This window comes from Trypanosoma melophagium, assembly GCF_022059095.1.
Source record: "Trypanosoma melophagium isolate St. Kilda chromosome Unknown ctg4segment0, whole genome shotgun sequence".
In the NCBI taxonomy this organism is placed as follows: domain Eukaryota; phylum Euglenozoa; class Kinetoplastea; order Trypanosomatida; family Trypanosomatidae; genus Trypanosoma; species Trypanosoma melophagium.
The window spans coordinates 120,241-139,868 of NW_027125178.1; the positions used below are offsets into that span (position 1 = coordinate 120,241).

Consider the following 19,628-nt stretch of genomic DNA (forward strand, 5'->3'; position numbering starts at 1 on the left):
CTGAAGGAGTGTAAGAGTAAGAATGATGAAGAGGTTGATGAACAAAGAAAATAAACCTGATTATAAAAATAATACTATTCTGTAAAAATGAAATAAGGAAAGTGTTTTATCTGCTAAATTGATTTCTTTCCTTTCTTTTTTTCTTTTTTTGCTTATTTATTTATTTGTTGCACAGCACGACGAGCAGAGCTCTTCTGGACTCTTGTTGGCTCTATTGCAAAAAGGCATCGTGCGTCAAAAAGAAGGAAGAGAAGGAAATAAAAACAGAAAAAAAGAGAAAAGAAAAGGGTCTTCCCAAACGTACAACAGTACGGCGTTGGCTTTTTTTTTCTTTTTCTCTGATTCACTTATATATATATATATATATATATATATATATATTTCTCTTTCTCTTTATTTGTTTGTATGTATGTGGGCCGCCTCCCGTGCATGGCGACGGCTAAATCACACAATCGCCATTCTCAGTCCATATCATCCCATCACAATTCCCATTAGACACATAAACAACTCCACCACTACGAATAATACTAATAGTAATAGTAGTAATAATACAAATGTTGGGAATAATAGTGATGGTCTTTCCACAAATACAATTAATAATAGTGTGAGTGGGGTCCCGCAAGACACATCACGTCTTCTTCGACGACTTGTTTGGCGGGCAAAAGAGGCACTTCTCACATCTAACATATCAACAACAACAACAACAAGCATGAAGGGAGGAACAGAGAAGACGGCAAGTCCATTAAAGCAACAATCGAATCCAATTATAGTATATCCTCGCATAACGAATGTGGATGAAACAGGATTATTTAATGTGGAATGGAATGAGACGACTGTACAATCCACACAAACATCACGCGGTCTTTCATCCACTACCGCCGTTCCTTCACTAAAAAGTGCTGCTGCTGTTGTATTAAACTCTCGCCTAACACCAAAGGCTGCAATAATGATATTGTGTAAACTACTTGTCGTTACATTAAAAGGACGAAGAAGTGGGGCGGTGGGGGAATTTTTCACACAGGAGGTATCCACCATTCAATTGCCATTGTATGCGATTGAAACATCTGTGGCCCCATTAAGCCGTCAAGTTCGATTTTGGGGTGAATTGCGAGAATGGAATGAACTCATCGCATGTGCAATAATTACATTCGATCAAGTAAGTAAACACTACACGGAAGAAGAGGCACTGCGGCGTATGATCTGTGAGTTCTTGGATACACTCGATACACTCTCTCTGTCTACAGAGACGGGAATAACCGCACAAGGGAAAAGTCACAGTAAAGAAAAGTACATGCATGAGGAGAAAACATGTATGCGATCTCCACATGATACATTACCGAATGCCCTCTGGCGTGTATCGATGTTATGTCGATTAATGGAAGGTTTAATGCTGCAGACGACTGCTCCTTCTTCCTTTGTGCGGCGTAACACCACAGAAGGAAATTCATCCATTAAGAAGAAAACAGAGTCTAATGAAAAGGAAAAAGAACGGGAAATGGAAAAGGAAGATCATGATAGAGCTGTACGATTGCAGAGGGTTGTATATTGTATGATATCTGAGATTGAAAAGCGTGTGTTTACAATTTACGATACAAATGGATATGTAGAACCCTTAGAAGGCCTTGAGGCGCTTCTAATTAAAGCATTTCATCACTGTTCTGGACAAGAACGTCTTGGTAAACATCACGCACTCACATACAAGGGAGCTTTGGGCGATGCGCTTCTCGCCTGTTGTTCGGCATATTGTAAGATTATTCCACTCTATCTTACTTTCGCATTATCGCATCAGAGGGAATCTTCTGATGTGACAAATCATAAAGAGTGTTGTACAGTGAAAATTGTTCGTACGATTCGTCATTGTTGGTTACGACAAAAGACTGTTGTACACCATCATGGTATTAGACTTGCTTTTTGGTGGCTGCGATTAATACCGGTTTTAGTTGAAACCTTATTTGATACAGTCACTCATTTGTGTGATGCACACCCCGATGGAGTCCAAAGAGGCGGTAATAATAATAATAATAATAATAATAATAATAATAATAATAATAATAATAATAATAATAATAATAATATTAGTAGTAGTAGTAGTAGTAGTAGTAGTAGTAGTGGTAGTCATATCATTAATACGAATAACAACAAGAAGAATTCTAACCCTTCTCCAGAGCTTGAGTTGGTGCAAAGGGAACTTGTGGCCACAATTAGTGCAATGCTCTACTTTGATGAGAATGCCTTTGAGGAACGTCGAGCTATTCTCTCTGTACAACATGAAAGAGGTAATGATATGAGTAAAAATGGAAAAGAAGATACTGCCGGTGGTGTTAGTGATAGTGGAAGTGGTGATAATGATAGTGTTAATGTAGATGATACACGCTTTGTTCGACCTCGCAGTGGTCGTTCAATGTTTAAAAAGGGAGATGATGATGATAGTGTGTTATTACCAAGTCCCTCTGAAACAACCCGAAAATCTTCTCGATTCTCATCACGGAGAATATGGGAAGATGGTATTGTTACAGGGGAACACTTTGGCCATGCGAATGATCATAATAATAACAATACTAACCATAACAAGAAGACTGGTGGGACAGCTATGGATGTCTCAGTGAATAGTCCTTTATTTGATATTATTGTTGCTTCTAAGGATGCCGTTATGCAACTCTCAGATTTCCATGGAGTGGATGTGCCACACCGTACCTGTGCTTTAGAAAACACATGGTTATCGCTTCTTATTGCCTACCGTCGTATAAAAGAAATTCGTACAACACAATCGAATGGAATATCAGCAACTGTTGGGGATAGTACATATGAGTCTAGACCACAAGAAACATCCGAAATAGTTTTACCACTCTTTGTTACGGTGAGTTTACGACTTTTTACTGCTGCCTTAGCCGCTGCCGTACAACGTGTATATGAGTTAGCCGATCCGTTATTTACACGTGATGTGAATATACGACGAGCTGTTGGTCTCGCTATTGTTGCAGGCACGCAGGAGACGCTTTTACAAAATCACTATTACACAGATGCACTTGCTAGTAACTGGTGGTTCCGCAGTGGAGCCCCACTTTTATTGCAAGATGATGCTTCACATAATAATAATAATAATAATAATAATAATAACATACAATCCAGTTTCTCATTTCACGCCGCATTAGAAGAGAATCTTGTAAATCTTCTGGTACAACGAGCCCGTAGTAGTGCGAACAGTGAATGGATAAAACATTCCACAGAAACCGCTCTTAAATGCCTTTCACATGCCACTTCTCTTTCACCTCTTGTGAAACAATGGACATGTGCATTAGTGCTTTCTAATATTCGTGCGGTAACACATCTAGTGCGGGTGGCCGGCAGCATTCAAGATAAAACACAGACCAAGATGCGAGAATGGGTATCAGGTATATTTTCATCCTTTTTACGAACTCTTACGGGTGATGCCGAACTTCTTCTTCTGAATGGGTATGCCGGTTTCATTGATGCCCTCTTTGAAATGCATCTTCGCCTTGGTACAGACCAGGAAGAGATGATGCAGTTTGGTGATAAGTACTTGTTAAAACTCTGTCTTCCGGCTGTTCTTGGCAGTCTTGCAAAGAGCGCTGAAGAGGAGGATGATGGGGAAACACACTCTACCGCATGTGAATCCGCACTCTTTATTCTTGCTGAATTATCAAGATTTGCCTCATGGCCAAATGTAAGATTAGAAACTGTACTGCGTAGTGAGGCGAATGATCTTCTTATTCGGACAGCTGTGTATTGTCTGAGACATGCAAGGCGTGGAGGTGGTAAACGTGCAAATGGATATGGTTTACCCGCCGCCCAATTGCCTACAGATACAGATACAATCGCAGATTTGATAAAGAGTAGTCGTATTATGGCATATTTACTTGGAAAAGGAAATCCTCCTTCGTATTTGCAAATACTCGATTTAAGTAATCGTCTGTTGCCATTTTCACGGGTGCAATCATTATTTAGTGGACGTGAGAGTAGTTCCATGACTGCTTTGCAAAATTACTTACAAGGTTTACACCGTGTCCCATGTAATACTTCTTCTTTATCATCATCTTCTTCTTCTGTGCCTTCCTTTGCCACTCCTTCCACCTCCTCTTCTGTGAATGCTGAAAAGCAACTGGTGGAGGAATCTGTAAAGTGTTTAACCTTCATGGCAAGTACTTCTATCAGTGCTCATGTTCTCGGTTATCTCGTTCGTTTCATGGAACACTATTTACGCGAACAGGAACGACTATCACGCACACCATTAGAGCCTTCGCCATCTCTTACTTCGATAACAAGAAGTGTAGGAGAAATGGAATCTACTACTAGTACTAGTAGTAATAATGCTAGAAGTCGTAATAATTGTAGTGTATGTCGCGAGAAGGCCATGTCTTCTCTTGCCCGTGTAGAAGAGGCCCCATTGGTGTTATTAGATTATATGGGATATCTTAGTTCCGCAGGGAGTTGGACAATGGTAACATGGACATTTAATATCGCTGAAACATCATTAAAGATTCGACGTAAACGTCACTTACCCACCACCACATCTGTAGAAGAAGTTGCCGTAACAGCCATTCTATCACAATTACGTGCACTATCCGTCCCCACCACAACGAGACTTCCACATAATATGTTAAGAAGTATTCTCTGTTTATCAGATATGATGTCCGATTCAACTCTCACACTATTAGGATATGATCGTGGTTCACCTTTGCAAGGTTTACTACGGCACACCACACGTGGAGAGTATCGCACGATGTTTTTTGCCATGAAACAAGCGGTGGTTCTCCTACAACGGGCTTCTGTAAAATATCGTGGAGCTACACACAATCCTTCCCGTAAGGAATATGATGAGATGGAGAATGAGAAGGATACAGATATTGTGGAACCTGAACAGGGAGAAGAGTATGGAATGTATTTTACAACAGTCGGTGTAAATCACACTCCGGAAGAAGAACGACAATTTCGAATGTTTCTTGATTGTCTTGTGGTATGTTTTGATGCCGTGCTTGATGCTATTCGCTGTTGTGCACTTCAGCAAGATGTCCTTGATGATGAACTCCGTGAAGTTCTCATGTTAGCATTGCAGACACTCTCTCGGGTATTACAGGGATGTGTACGGACTATTCTTCATATACCTGTTGAATTACAGCAACAGTTTCACGCAGAAAAGGCTCAAATGTTATGGATTAGTTTGTGTGTTACAGCATTATTGGGAAAAGTTGTATCTGTAGATTATAGACGTGTATGTTTTACAGGGAATATAAGGCGATCTACGGAATCCCTTTTAACTACCATTGGTGAACTCGTAGAAGAGTGTAGTAAGACTAGTCCTAACAATAGCAAGAACAGTAAGAAGAAGAAAAATAGTAGTAGTAGTAGTAGTAGTAATAATAATAATAATAATAAAGGGGAGAATAAAGGCACTGTAGAGATTGAAACACCTCTACTTGGTACAATTACAGAAAGTTTACAATCTATATTGCGAGATCTTCAGGTTTCACATCGTCTCGCTATACGATTAGGGCTTGGAATGCGAGAACGCACAGATATCACGGCACTTCTCACATCACTGCGAACATTGGCGGTGGCCTCCGCGCGGTATAAACCAGCGGGTTGTATTGTACAACGTGTCTGGCACACTCTTTGTGAAGAAGTCGTACAAACTAAAAGGTCTCAGGGACGAAAAGGGAAACATCCATCTACAGTTACTACTACTGCTACTAGTGGACTCCAATTATCTGTACCATCTAGAGAAGAACTACGTCTTCTTTTGGAATCCTTTCGTGATTTAGAGAATGAATTAAAAGAGGTGGAGGCTTCACGAAAAAAACAGGGACGTCATACGGATTGTGTAGTGGAGTGGACCTGTAAATTTTCTCCCTCACTTGTGTTGGAAAGTGTTAAGGAAGATCCATCTCTCTTGTATAGTGAAGGCGGCGCCATCAAACATGATAAGAGTCGAACTGATACAGATGAACTCTCATTAGATGTAGTAGGAGGATCCGCCTCTACTGCTGCTATAATGGAATCACACAGTACAAACACAATGATAGATATGGATGCTGCTATGTTATTAGAAGAAGGGGAAAAGGGTATGATGACAAATGCAGAAGCGATAGAAGTATTAATTCGACAATCTCGTCGTGTACGTATATCTTCCGGAACAGGATCTGTTGCCGATACCGCCTCTGCTATTCCACAAACATCCCGTATCATTTTAACTCATTTTAATTGTCTCTCTATTGTCTTTCATAGATGTACCTTACGGGAGATTGTGGAATTTCCCTCTTCAGAAGTTATCTTTAGTAGTTTTGACTCTCTCACCCACTGGCGTTCCCCTGTGCCTGTAGAGCAGCGTCGTAAACTGTGGGCCCATCTCACTTCACAGTGGCGAATGGAATTTTTAGCACCAGAGGGAACACGATTTGATCAACAACAAGGGGAATTACTGCAATTAGTGCGGCGACAACGATCACTATCACAAATTGGAGAAAAGGATACGAATACTAATACCAATAGCGATAATACTACTACTACTACTACTACTACTACTACTACTACTACTACTACTACTACTACTAATATTAGAAGTATGGCGAGTGGTAAGGAAAGTGAGGATACGGCAAAGTATATTAGTACACTCTTTTCATTTGAGGAAAATGTCATGGCGCAACTCGCCCGACATAATGCAGGAGTTTTACTAGAAGACGTGGAACTTCCATATCATGATGATATCAATACATTCATCATGGAGACAAAAAGAAGTTCTAACACACGTGCAAAGAAGTCACAGTCCCGTGAAGAGGAACAATATCACGAATCACATGTTCCATTAGATGTACTTCTTACTATTTTAGGAGATCTCCCACGTGGATTACGTGAGGAAACAGAATTAGAGGAGTTGGCTAGAACCGTAATCACATATGTTGCCCGACGACATGTTCTCCTACGCCCTCGTTGTGACGGAAATGCATTGAATGTAATAAAGTTTATGCAATTACCCCATCAGAATGGTCCACGATTATACCAGCGACGTCGTCTTCCACTTACCTGCGCTAGTGCTACAGCTGTTAAAGACTGGTTTTTAAGTTCTAAAGATCGTCGAAGAATTACAGCAGCCATGAAGACGGTAGGAATAATATCAGATTCGGCGGAAGAGGGTTTATTTGACTATATGCGATCTTCATGCTTGTATCTACACCTACTTGCATTTGCCGTAAATGTATGCCATCATTTCCGTATCCATGGAACCATTAGTACTAGTACAAATACGCATAGTAACAGTAGTCATACAAATAATAATAGTACTACTGAAGGTAATAGTACGAATAATAGTAGTAGTAATAATAATAATAATAATAATAATAATAATAATGGTAGTAGTAATGTGAGAAATCATGGAATAGATGATGATTTAAGTGGTACATACAATCGACATGTTGCAGATGCCCGTTTAGCTGAACGGCGTATGCTCGCTAATGCACGTCAAACATATGCAGAGAATGTGAATGCAAATTTATTAGAGAATATATTATTACATTTTTTGAATGTTACATGTGCCATGATGGATCACACAGACTTTATCACACATCGGGCCATAAGTATCGCGATTGCCCCAGGTTGTGATGCTGAACAGGCACAAAAAGCCATTCAATACGCAGATGAACTACGAATGATGATTGCTGTAGTAGTACAAGATACACTACGTTTATTACTACGCAGTGCTCCACATGGATTTTCACTTGCTCGTCGTGTTGCTCATCGTATTATTAGCAGATTCTCATGTGATCTCATACCAACATCGTTATCATCCTCACAGAATAACACTACTAACACTAGTAATAGTAATAGTAATGATAATACGATTAACAAGCAGTCTAGTACGCCTTTTATCATGTCATCTATTATTAACCCTGTGGCATTAGAGGATTGGCGCTCAAAACGACCGGAACTCTTTGTTCGTTCGCCTACACTTCTCGCCGTTCTCTCACCCTCATTCTTTAATGACGTTCTCTCTCAACACATTCGCAGCGCGTTGGGTATAACCATCACACAAGTTGTGGCTTCGCTTCATTTTTATCTTCGCCGCCCGGATGCCCATTTAGCGCCTTTAATGGCTGCCACAACAGGAATTCTATCCAACACGTATACACGTAATGCCGCTCTGCGTCTCTTCTGTGAGGAGTTGTGTGAACAAATTGTAGGACGTGATAGTTTTCACGATGCACTGGCTCCACCAACTGTGGCTTCTGTACAACGAGGCGCTGCGGGAGCTGTGCCGAATGAAGTACTTATTCCTTTTCTCGCCGCCCTTTGCCGTGAGGATGTGTTTGTGAAGAAGAATGCATTGGCGGTTGTGCTCTATCGTAGTATGAGTCTTCGCCCGGATGTGTTTGGACAACCACCAACAGAGGATCGTTTCTCTAAACTCGCCCTTGCCAGAAGGAACAATAGTACAAGTAGTAATAGTAGTAGTCCGACTGCGAATACAAATAAGAGTAGTAATATAAATCCCAATAATACGAGTGTTACGGGTGATGGTTCAGTGAAACGGCGGTTAAGTTTGGGTGTTTCCTCTAATGATGTGGTACTTGAAAGTCCCTTAACATTTGATGGTAATACTATTAATACTAATACTAATACAACAGAAAATACATTAGAGGATGATATCTTATCTTCAGCTGTAGGAGAAGAAGAGCAAGGAGACGTGGATGCCCTCACTCGCTTTAAAGCCGATCAAGCTGATCAAACCGCATCCCTCACACATAAACGCGCTTTAACCGCATTGAGTCTCACATTAGCAGAAGTCATGGAAACCGCCATGCACTTTGCGGCGATGCGGCAGTTAACATTGGAAGAATATAAAAAGGCAACTGCGATGATACGCGCCGCGGATGATGCACGACATGAGAGAGTTGCCGCCTTTCGAAGTTCCGCCCCTGTAACAACACGCTCCTTCACAGTTTGCGATGCTTCTTCTTCTGATACTGCTGGTACAAATACTTCTCTTACCAGTAATAATAGTACTAATAATACTATGGTATCAGTAACAGTAACAGCAGCAGCAGCAGCAGGTCATCCAGATGCGGCACTTCACATTGAAGATCCAATGCACTTTGGTGTTGTTATGCTTCACATTCGTTTTGCACTGCGAAAGATCATTCACGCCTCTATGCGACGTCTCGCACCGCAGCAGGGACCAAAAACATTATCCATGATGGTTGAAATGCTACGTGAGATTGATCCAAAGTGGCAGTCCGGTCCCAACAATGAACACCGCTGTCAATCTGATACTATGCTTGCAGGAACACTACGTATACTTGTGGCTCGATCTGTGGTTTGTGTGGATCTTGCAGGTGATGCCGGTGATGAGATTGGAGGGGGGGCTGGGGGAATAGCTGTTAGTTTATCGGGCCTTCAACGAGTAGAGAGAGCACTCTTTTTACTACAACGCTGGAAACAGAATCATCATCATAATGGTAATAGTAAAAATAACAGTAATAACAACGGCAGCAAGAACAACATGAATCGTGGTGGTGGTGGTGGTGGTCATAACAATAGTGGAGTTGGATACAACAGAGGCAGGAGCAGCAGAGGAAGTAGTGATTATAAGAACAGCAGCAGTAATAGTAATAATAATAAGATTAACAGGAGGAGTAGAATCTCTAATCACACATGGGGAGGTGCTGGAGTTCTCTCTTCTGGTTCCCAAATTTCTTCTGGACGGGGCTCACAAATGCCGTTTAAGAGATAAAGTTCTCTTCTTTGTTTTTATGCATATTTTTCACATTTACTTTCATTCTACTCGTTCTTTTTTTTTATAAACTGTTATTGTACTAATTATTATTATTATTATTATTATTATTATGGCGGTGGTGTTACTTTATGACTATCTGGATTCTGGTAGATTTGGCCACATACAGAAAGGTGATGGTGGTGGTGGTGGTGGTGGAAAAGGCATGTGAAGGAAAACACTGTATGGGAAAGAGTGATCTTATTGGAGGTTTTTCTTTTTCTTTCTGATTATTGTTGTTATTTTCCGTTTTTTGTTGTGATATCCTCTTGCATTAGTTAATCTTACTATCTTGTCCAACATTCACCGTCAACAGCAGCAGCAGTGGGATTATTACTACTATTAGTACCACTAATACTAATAATAATGATGTTATGTGTTATTTATATTGGTTATCATTATTGTTATTGTTACTTCTACCAGTGGAGTTACCTAAGTAAATGGGAAACTCAAGTAATACTCTTCTCTTCCATCTTTTTTTTTCTTTTTTCTTGCTTTATCATTTTTTTTTTTACAATATGGCCTCTTCTTGCCGTGCAGCATACAAGTAGTTCAGGAGGGACGTCAATAAAAAGGAGAAGAACAAGAGCAAAATTAAGTAAGAGCGGAAAAGGGATAGAAAGAGGGAGGGAGGGAAAGACTTCAAAAGAACGAGTACGTGAATCGTAAGGAATAAGAAGAAAAAGCGAAGCTGTGATTTGGATTTAGTGAAATTATCTCAAACTCCACTTTCCCGCCATATTTATATACAAGAGGATATTAAATCAAGAGGAAACAAGCAAAGCGTTGAAAAGTGGCGAAACGCTATCATAAAGGAAGAGGTACACATACAAAATATATATATATATTTATTTATTTATTTATTTATTTATTTATTTATTTATTTATTTATTTCTACAGAGTCATAATAGAAGGTGAACGAAAAAACAAAAACAAAAAATAAGGAAAGGGCTTCTCTCAGTGTGTGCGTTCACCCTCACGACTCACGTGATTCCCTACCCTTTTTAGATTTCATTTCATTTTTTCCTCTCCTGATATTCTTATTATTATTATTTTTTTTTCATTGTTGTTAATTGTTATTGCCATCGCCTCTCTCATTTCAATAACGTGTCCAGTATAAGACAGCGTGTCGTACTAAAGAACAACAACAACGGACACGGGAGGAATACAAGAAAAACCCCATTAGGGTCTGTGGTCTGTGGTGAGCGGATTAAGTACTTCAAAGTAAAAAAAAGAGGAAAGAGAACCTAAAGGGAGCGAAGAAGAAGAAATTCTAAATCTTCTTTCTTTACCTCTTTCTCGCTCCCATAAATACATACACATACATATATACACAAAACTATATATATATATATATATATATATATACGCATTCTTATCATTTTCACGGCTTCTCTGTTTCATATGGCCCCCACACGGATGCGACCAGCCGCCGCACATGAAAGTCCACCCGTCACACCGCAAACCACAGAGAGTTTTGTGATCCGTCGAGTCAACACCGCACCGCAGGAACAACAGTCACTTCTGTTAGGTCCAGCAAAAGGAGCGACAAGCTTAACATCTAATCGGGATAAATCAGCACCGTTGTTTCCACTTCAGGGGCAACTATTTGCCCCTCGAACTGATACGCAGCACAATCATATCGGTGATACAGATAATGTAAAAGAGAATAGTACGAATAATACTCATACGCATAGTGCCTCGACTAAAAGAACTGGGCCTCTCTATCCCATAAAAACACCCCCCTCGCCCACATCAACCACCCCCAAAATAGTCCTTCAACTAAGAAATGTAGGGGATCCACCGCTTCAGGGACAGCAGAATATCCCAGGAAAACCCATACAACGCACGATTATTAGCAATACGAATGGTCCCGTCGTCGTCTCACCACCGCCGTCGAATGCGGGAGGTCCACGTCGAAATGTGTTTGGTCCACTAGAGGCCACAACCCCACCACAAAAGCCGCTCGCCGGCACAGGGGAAGTCAAGCAGGGAGGTATTGCCCCAGTAAACGTCACACCGCCCCTCTCTCGATCTACACTTCCACCAAAGTACATAGTACCACTAAAGGTGAAAACAGTCCCACCAGCCCCAATGTCTCCAGCACAACAGAAACCAGAACCAAAGAAACCAAGAACGCCAGAAGTAATAACTGTGAAGACAAACATAACAGTTCCATCCTCAACCGTGCAGGAAAGGAGTAAATCGCCCTCTATTTCTAGGAATAGTGCAAGGGGTTTGCGAGAGGAAAGCGAAAACAAAAGATCGCCCTCTACTTCTGCATTAAACAGAAAAGCGTCATCACCTAGAGCTAGCATGAGTTCAAGGACTGCCGAAACGACTCCTTCATCTTCCCATGGGTCATCCCTGACGCCAAGAATGAAGACAACGCAAGAACAAACACAGCCAACAACAGCTGTGAAGTCAAATACAACAGTCTCACATGCAAACGGGCAAGGAGTTACGGGTATGCTGCCTGTTGTTCCCTCTATCAGTGCTCGTCGTTTGCGAGAAGAAAGTGAAAGCAAAGATGTTCCCCATCTTTCTACGTTGAACTCGAAATCGTCAACAACTGAAGTTGAGAGAAATGGAAATGGAGAAAATTCTGATAAAGGGGAGCTTACTGCTCGTCAAGTTTCTACGCATCACTTGCCTCTCTGTGCGAAACTACCTGATAAACCACAAGGAACCGGTTCGAATTCTAGTTTCCTGAGACATAATGGTCAACAAGTGGGCGCCTCTAATAATAACAAAAATAAGAGTTCTGTTCTGAGTCCTGTAGGCACGGCAGCACAGACCCCGGCCCAACATACGGTTATCCCTGTGAAAGCAGCAGGTAAGAAAAGTTCAGGGAAAGAATCTGGAACAAGCACCATAAATAAGCAATCTTCTTCTAAAAGTCCAGAGAGTGTTGTGGCCCAATCGATTATTGGAACGCCGAGAGAGAAGAATTATATACAACAACGTCCGAATGGACGTTTGCAATCAGCTTCTTCTTCTTCAGTCTCCCAATGCAGCACTCCACGTGAACAGGCTGATGGAGATGATAAGCTAAATTTGTACTACTCTAACAATGATATAAGTGATGAAACTCAAAAAACCAAGGAAAAAGATGTGTTGTCGCCGAGACACCGTCTTCCCTTAATGAATAATATTACCGGTAAAAGCTCAGTCGTGCGAAACTCATTGGCTATCATAAATAAACTTTCAAGCGATGCTCTTAGCTGTTCGGGTAGCCCCGTATCAGATTCTGCTCCAAGAAAATCAACCTCTACTGAAAATCGAGAGACTACACCTGTAGAAGATGGTGTATTTGCCGAACTTGCGAAATATATTAATGAAGTTCAATTAGATCTTTCCTTTTCAACATTTAGGCGTATTGGTGCCATTCTTGCTGCATCACAAACTCTTCGAGTTATTAATCTGAAGGGTTGTAGAATTGAAAATGAAGATTTGTATGGATTAGCTGAAATTCGGACTCTTAGAGTACTTTGTGTCTCCCATATACGTCAAATCATATCTTTACGACCACTTGTTGCAAGACAAAATGGTCACTCATCTAGTATAGAAGTAATTGATGCACAATGTACATCCATTAAAAATGATGGACTCGTTGGACTTGGAAAAATGAAGTGTTTAGAATATCTTGATTTGAGTATGACGCATGTTACTAATGTAACATCTCTTGCAGCAAGTCGTTCATTGGTTGAACTTAATCTTACGGCGACACGTGTAACAAGTGAGGGAATTGCCGGTTTAGAAACCATACCAACACTGAAAACACTTAATGTTAGTCGTACCAAAGTAGTATCTCTACAAAAAATTTCCAACTCTAAATCATTAGAGAATTTAAAATTATATTCTTGTAGGGTAAAGGATACAGATATCCGAGGGGTAGAACTGATGCCAAAATTACAGCTTCTTGATGTTAGTACAACAAAAATAACCGATTTATCCTTTTTAAGTGTGAGTACTTCATTAAAGAGTCTGACAGCCCAATGGTTAGCTATGCGAAATTGCGGGGATTTTGTTTCTGAGAGAAGTGCGAGACGAAATGGAAATGCTAATATAGATTTCTTTGACGACGATTCCGATGACGAGGAAGAGGATGGGGATCTTGATGATGATAACGATAAAGAAAAACAGCAGGATAAGAAGAATAAAAGTAAGAAGAATAACAAGAGTGAGGAAAGAGGGAGTGTAAAACAACAAAAATTATCAAATCGCAAGAGTGATAGTAATATAAATGGGGACCAAGAAGTAGGATTCTCTGGGTTGGCTAACATTCCAACACTAGAGTATGTAGATCTCTCGTATACCTTAATTCGAAGTGTACGATCATTGTTTACAAGTAAGTCTATTAAAACTTTAATACTGCGACGCACACGTGTGGATAGCGAGGGTATTAAAGGTATTCAACAACTACGTTCATTACGGACACTCGTTATTACTAATATATTTGAGCCTCCTAGTGTAGATGGTATATATCCATCAACGCCAGCAAGTGGTACCCTTGTCTCTGTTACAGACATTACTAGTTTAATTAATTTGGTTGTTCTTGACATGTCATTTACAGATGTTTATGATCTTCGTATGTTGTATGCTTTAAAGCATCTCCGAGAACTGTATCTTGTAGAAACGCTAGTTACAGTTGAAGGAATGCGTGGAGTTGAACGACTTCCTTCATTACAAACGTTAGATATCTCTCAGACGAGTGTTCTTTCTTTACAATTTCTTACCGCTGGATGTCAAGTATTAGAAAGAATTATTGCCAAGGCAAACCGTAATGTACGTGGATTTCGTATCGGCAATTTGCATACCCTTCCCGCTCTTAAATCTCTAGATGTGAGTGACACTGTTGTTGAGGATATTAAAATGTTGTACCGTCCTGTTTGTCGACTAAAGCAACTTTTCTGGCGTTGGGGAGAACGTCGTGATGCTACAGGTCCTATTGATCCTTTACCATGTTGGGTGAAAACACCGGTATTGGAAGGTATAGAATGTATGCCTCAATTAGAATATCTAGACCTCACCAATACCGCTGTTTCCTCGGTTTCATTTCTTGCAGAATCAAAATCGTTAAAAAGGCTCATTTTAGCCCGTTGTATTGCATTGGTAAATAGTGGTATTTTGGGTCTAGAAAAGATCCCCACACTGGAATTGCTAGACCTCAGCTATGCAAGCAAAATAACCGATATATGCTCATTAGTCACATCCCCCGCCCTGTGTGAACTGCGAGTTGGTTGGACACGATTATCCGCAGAAGGTATGAAGGGAATATCACAGATTCCAACGTTAAAGGTATTAAATGTTATATCTACACCAGCAGAGGAGGAGGATGCAAGCGTGGTGACGAATAAAAAAGGAGCTGACACTACAATGTTGAATGACTTTGGTAATCCATTGAATAACAAATCGAATATTATTGAAACGACAGAGATGTATAATGGTAATACGTCTGGACAGTTTAAAAAGCGACGGCTTCAACGTGTTTCATTCATATTGTAAGTCATAAACAGTAATGCTATCTTATGCCTAGAAAAAAAAAGAGAGAGGGAAAGGGGGAGAGAGAGAGAGAGAGAGAGAATACAGGGTAAGTGAGTGGGAACCTGTTACGTAATATTCTGTCTATTGTGAAGATATCGATGAAGGTAAAGGCAAGGTCAACAACAACAAGGACAAAAAAAAAAAAAAGAAAAAAGGAAAAAAAAGAGTGCAATAGCACGATATTGTGGGATATTTGTCTTAGCAGATAAAGAGTATGGGAAAGTAAGAAGAAAAAAAAGCACTGTCTGTTATTCTTTGGATTGGCAATTGTTGGAGTAAGAAAAGTGTGTTATTAACATTTGTTATTATTATTATTATTATTATTATTATTATTTATCCAGTGATCAAGATTTCAATAACTGTTTGAGTGAGCGTTTCTATTTGCTACTGCAACTACTTGTTTTGTTTGAAGACCACGAAAATGATGTCCCCTCGGACTTTATTTGTCTTTTTTTTTTATTGCATTTTTTTGTCCTTCTGTGTGTATATATAAGTACATTTATATGTCTCTCTGTGGTGCTTATGTGTAAGTGTGTAAAACCTTATATATTATCTGACTAAGTTATGATGAGAAGGAGGGCATTTGTGGTTCTGCACTTTTGTTTTAACGTCTTGTGAATGTGTTTTTATCTTTTTTTAGTAATTATTTCAAAGAAAATAATGACACGTAAGATATATATATATATATATATATATATATATATTTATTTATTTATTTATTTATTTATTTATTTATTTATTTATTTATTTAACGCAGCTACATGAGGTTCCGAAGGTGTGTTTATCACATTATTCACTCTTGTCCTTCTTATCAAGACGTATATTTATATCTGCAGATATGACTGTCTCTGTGTGTTTTTACACAAGTAAGGATACACTAATGCATGCATAAATTGGTTTTTGTTCGTATTAGTTTTTACGCTTTTTTTCGTCTACTTTTGTTTATTACTATTGGGCTGTTCCTGTTTTCTCTACTCCCTCTCTCCTTTTTTTCTTTCCATTCCCACTTCTTATTGCTTCATGTCTGCATATCATATTTTCTCCCATTTTTCCCTTTAGAAGGGAATTGTCTTTTTAAATAGGTGATCTCATTCTAAATGCTGTTTCGTATATTCCGTATGTGTATGTATCTGGAGGGGAAATACAAGTGGTCAGTGCAGTGCTTGAAAGAAAAAAACACGTAAATGTCAATCTAGTTATTTATATTTTGGTGTTACTATTTGTGTATCTTTTTTATTTTTTCTTCTTTCCCTTTTCTTTTCCTTACTATGACTGGCGTTGACAATTAACAAATAGACCTTGGTGGATAGCCTAAAAATAAAATAATAAAGTGTTGGCGTGGTGTTCTTGTTTTTCTTTTTCTTTTATTTCTCTTTTGTTGTTTTTATCATCTACAGAGAGAGAAAAATAAATACCATCCACTATTCCGTTTTCCTTTTTTCTTCCTTTTCATTCTTCATTTTACTTCTGGGGTATTTATTATATTTGTCTAGATATATCTATCTATCTATCACCCCCTCGCTAAACGCATATAATGCCACCAAAGGCCCGTCCCCCACTTCCCCCAGGTGATGCCGATAAGGGTGAAAAGATCTTCAAGGGACGTGCGGCCCAGTGCCACAGTGCCACAAAGGGTGGGGCGAACGGCGTTGGCCCTAATCTCTATGGCATTGTTGGACGCAAATCCGGAACGGTGGAGGGATTTGCATACAGCAAGGCAAATCAGGACTCTGGCGTTGTGTGGACTCCAGAAGTGCTGGATGTATATCTTGAGAACCCAAAGAAGTTCATGCCAGGCACAAAGATGTCTTTTGCTGGACTTAAGAAACCACAGGAGCGCGCGGATCTCATCGCCTACCTTGAGAAATTAAGTGAATAAAGAGAGAGATAGTACGTCCTTTCCTTTTAATGAAGGAATATATATATATATATATATGTCTTTACTAACTTAATTGTATGCATGGAATGGTCTTAACAAGAAGAAAAATATGGATATTGGTTGTTAACAAGGGAACGAAAAGGATTAGCAAAGAAAAAAATAGGATTACAATTAGGATGCGAGCGCGAAAAAAAAAACGTTTGTGTGCAGCACTGTTAGTGAAGCAATAGTAGCCAGAATCCCCTTTGGCCTGTAGTAACTCAATTATTATAATCAGTGATAATCATGCGTGTACCCCTCGTCATTGGGAAAATACTATGGCCCCAGTAGAAACACTTCGTTTTTCTCCGGCGACTTGTGTATTTCAAGTAACAAAAAAACAACATTATACTTTTCGAAGATGGTTTTGCCAGTTTTTTTTCTTGTTTTCCTTGTTTCTTTATCTTTTCGTCGATATTTTCCTCTTTCTCCTTGTTTTTTTTTTTTTATTCCACAGGTCTCTCAAATACTCTTTAACCTAGGGGGTTTCGCACGGTAACATACGCCTTGCACTGTAGTAGTGGTACCATTAGTAAAGGGATAGGAGAGGATACCTGCGGTACTATAATATCCGTTACTGCATCTATGAATAGTGAGAAAGGAAAAATATCTTTCCCAAATAACAAGAACAACAATGACGACGACGCAAAAAAAAAAGTACATAACACTTAGATGATCCGAGTAGTGGACATTAACCAATAAAAAAAATTTTTTTAAACAATCGATTGCACAAAAATAGAAATACCCCGAAACCCTTCTCTCAATTATACTTCGAAACCTCACAACCACTGTTATTGCTACTGCAGTGTTTCACGTCTCTCGACCAAGCAGTGAGGGCCATTTGGTGCAAAGGAAACCCACTGGATTCTTCCAGCTGAAGTTGTATGGCTCCACAGAGCAGTGGATGGGTGACACAGGCGATGTGGCACGTAGTGGACGGACACTGGCATTACAGTGGGATGATGCCTTTGACGCAATGTCGGTGCGGAGCGGACGCAACTCGTACCTGACGTGCAGGCGTGGGTGGGTGTTCTACACACTCCGTACCGATGCCACCCCTTCGGAGCTGTGGAGGCCCCAGTACTTCCCCGATGGGACGTTCGCTCTGCTGTCGCTGGCCACCAAGCGGTACCTTCGTGTCCGGAAGAACAGACTGTACTGTGACGCCGAGAGCAGTCGCGATGCCGCAAAGTTTGAAGGTCTCAATACCATGGCCGTGCAGAGTGTGTGTTCAACGGTTGATTCAGTGAGTGAATCAGATGCTGTTGCTGCTGCCTGTTGGTCTGTTATGGGGAAAAGATCAGCCACAGACAAGGTGGTACTGTTTGGCACGCTGAAACCGTTGAGGCGACTTGGTCCCGCCAATGAATCAGACATGTACGACTCCTTCATCATCGCGAAGAGAACACTCACGAACTGGGCGAGGCTCCCTGGCGTGAAGCCTGTGGTGATGGCCGACGATCCGCTAAACCACCAACTGATTGAGGAAATAAACGCTGTCCACGCGGGACGACCCGACTATTCCCGCATCGACATCATCAGCGAGTTTGAGATGCATCCGAAGTTTTATCAGCCCACATACCGAGGCCTCTTCCAGAAGGCCATCAGCACCTACCCCTCCGCCAAGGCCGTCATGTACGCCAACATGGACATCCTCTTCACTTCCTCACTGGCGAGGACCGTTGACAAGGTGCGGCGTGTTTACGAGACGAGGAAGAAAACCAAGCCATCACTAAAGGGGTGGTTTGTTGTGGGGCGGCGCACAAATGTAAGTGTCCCTGCAAACTGGTCCATGGATGGTGGGCGGTGGGAGTCCAGGATGGAAACTGAGCTTCAATCAGCCGGAACTCTGTACACCGCGACGGCGCAAGACTACTTCATCATGAACCCTGAGCTCTTTAATTGGACTGAGATCCCTCCCTTTGTCGTTGGTGGTGTTGTGTTCGACAACTGGCTGACATCGCTTGGGGTGGTCATGGGAGAGAAAGGTGAGGCCCTGACGGTGGATGGCACCAAATCGCTGACTGCGCTGCACCAGAAACACGCCGATAAGACACTTAGCAGCTCTAAGCCGAAGTCGTTCTACAATCTAAGGCTGATGCTATCATGTAGCAAGCTTATGTCCCGAATATTCACGACGTTCTGTCCATACTACACCGTTGAATGGCGTGGGGGAAGAGATGTTGCGTTGCTGCGCAGGAGCAGAATACCGGGAAAGTGGAAAATGCCCATAATACGACTACGGAGAGCTAATAGAACAAGAGTTAGCTGTGACCACAGAGATGTTGTGACACCGTCTTAATAATGGTAGTTTGTACTACTATATGTCATTTTTGTTTCTTTTTTCCGCACTACACTATATTGTATTTTTTGGTTAAAGAT

At 40.6% G+C, this 19,628-nt stretch overlaps 4 protein-coding genes across 4 annotated transcripts; all 4 read left to right on the forward strand.

Annotated features, from left to right (window-relative positions):
* Nucleotides 1-409: 409 nt before the first annotated feature.
* LSM04_000181 (uncharacterized protein) lies at nucleotides 410-9,742 on the forward strand (the record flags this gene model as incomplete). The annotated part of the gene is made up of 1 exon (XM_067336271.1): nucleotides 410-9,742. The coding sequence occupies one exon, from the start codon at nucleotides 410-412 to the stop codon at nucleotides 9,740-9,742; it is 9,333 nt and encodes a 3,110-aa protein (XP_067188093.1).
* A 1,443-nt stretch (nucleotides 9,743-11,185) lies between these two features.
* On the forward strand, nucleotides 11,186-15,289 carry LSM04_009032 (uncharacterized protein; the record flags this gene model as incomplete). The annotated part of the gene is made up of 1 exon (XM_067336282.1): nucleotides 11,186-15,289. One exon carries the CDS (start codon nucleotides 11,186-11,188, stop codon nucleotides 15,287-15,289), a length of 4,104 nt encoding a protein of 1,367 aa, XP_067188132.1.
* Nucleotides 15,290-16,862: 1,573 nt separating this feature from the next.
* On the forward strand, nucleotides 16,863-17,207 carry LSM04_004009 (Cytochrome c-like domain; the record flags this gene model as incomplete). Its single annotated transcript, XM_067336293.1, has 1 exon — nucleotides 16,863-17,207. The coding sequence occupies one exon, from the start codon at nucleotides 16,863-16,865 to the stop codon at nucleotides 17,205-17,207; it is 345 nt and encodes a 114-aa protein (XP_067188108.1).
* A 317-nt stretch (nucleotides 17,208-17,524) lies between these two features.
* Nucleotides 17,525-19,548, forward strand: LSM04_001482 (uncharacterized protein; the record flags this gene model as incomplete). The annotated part of the gene is made up of 2 exons (XM_067336305.1): nucleotides 17,525-17,564; nucleotides 18,053-19,548. The coding sequence occupies 2 exons, from the start codon at nucleotides 17,525-17,527 to the stop codon at nucleotides 19,546-19,548; spliced, it is 1,536 nt and encodes a 511-aa protein (XP_067188101.1).
* Nucleotides 19,549-19,628: the final 80 nt, after the last annotated feature.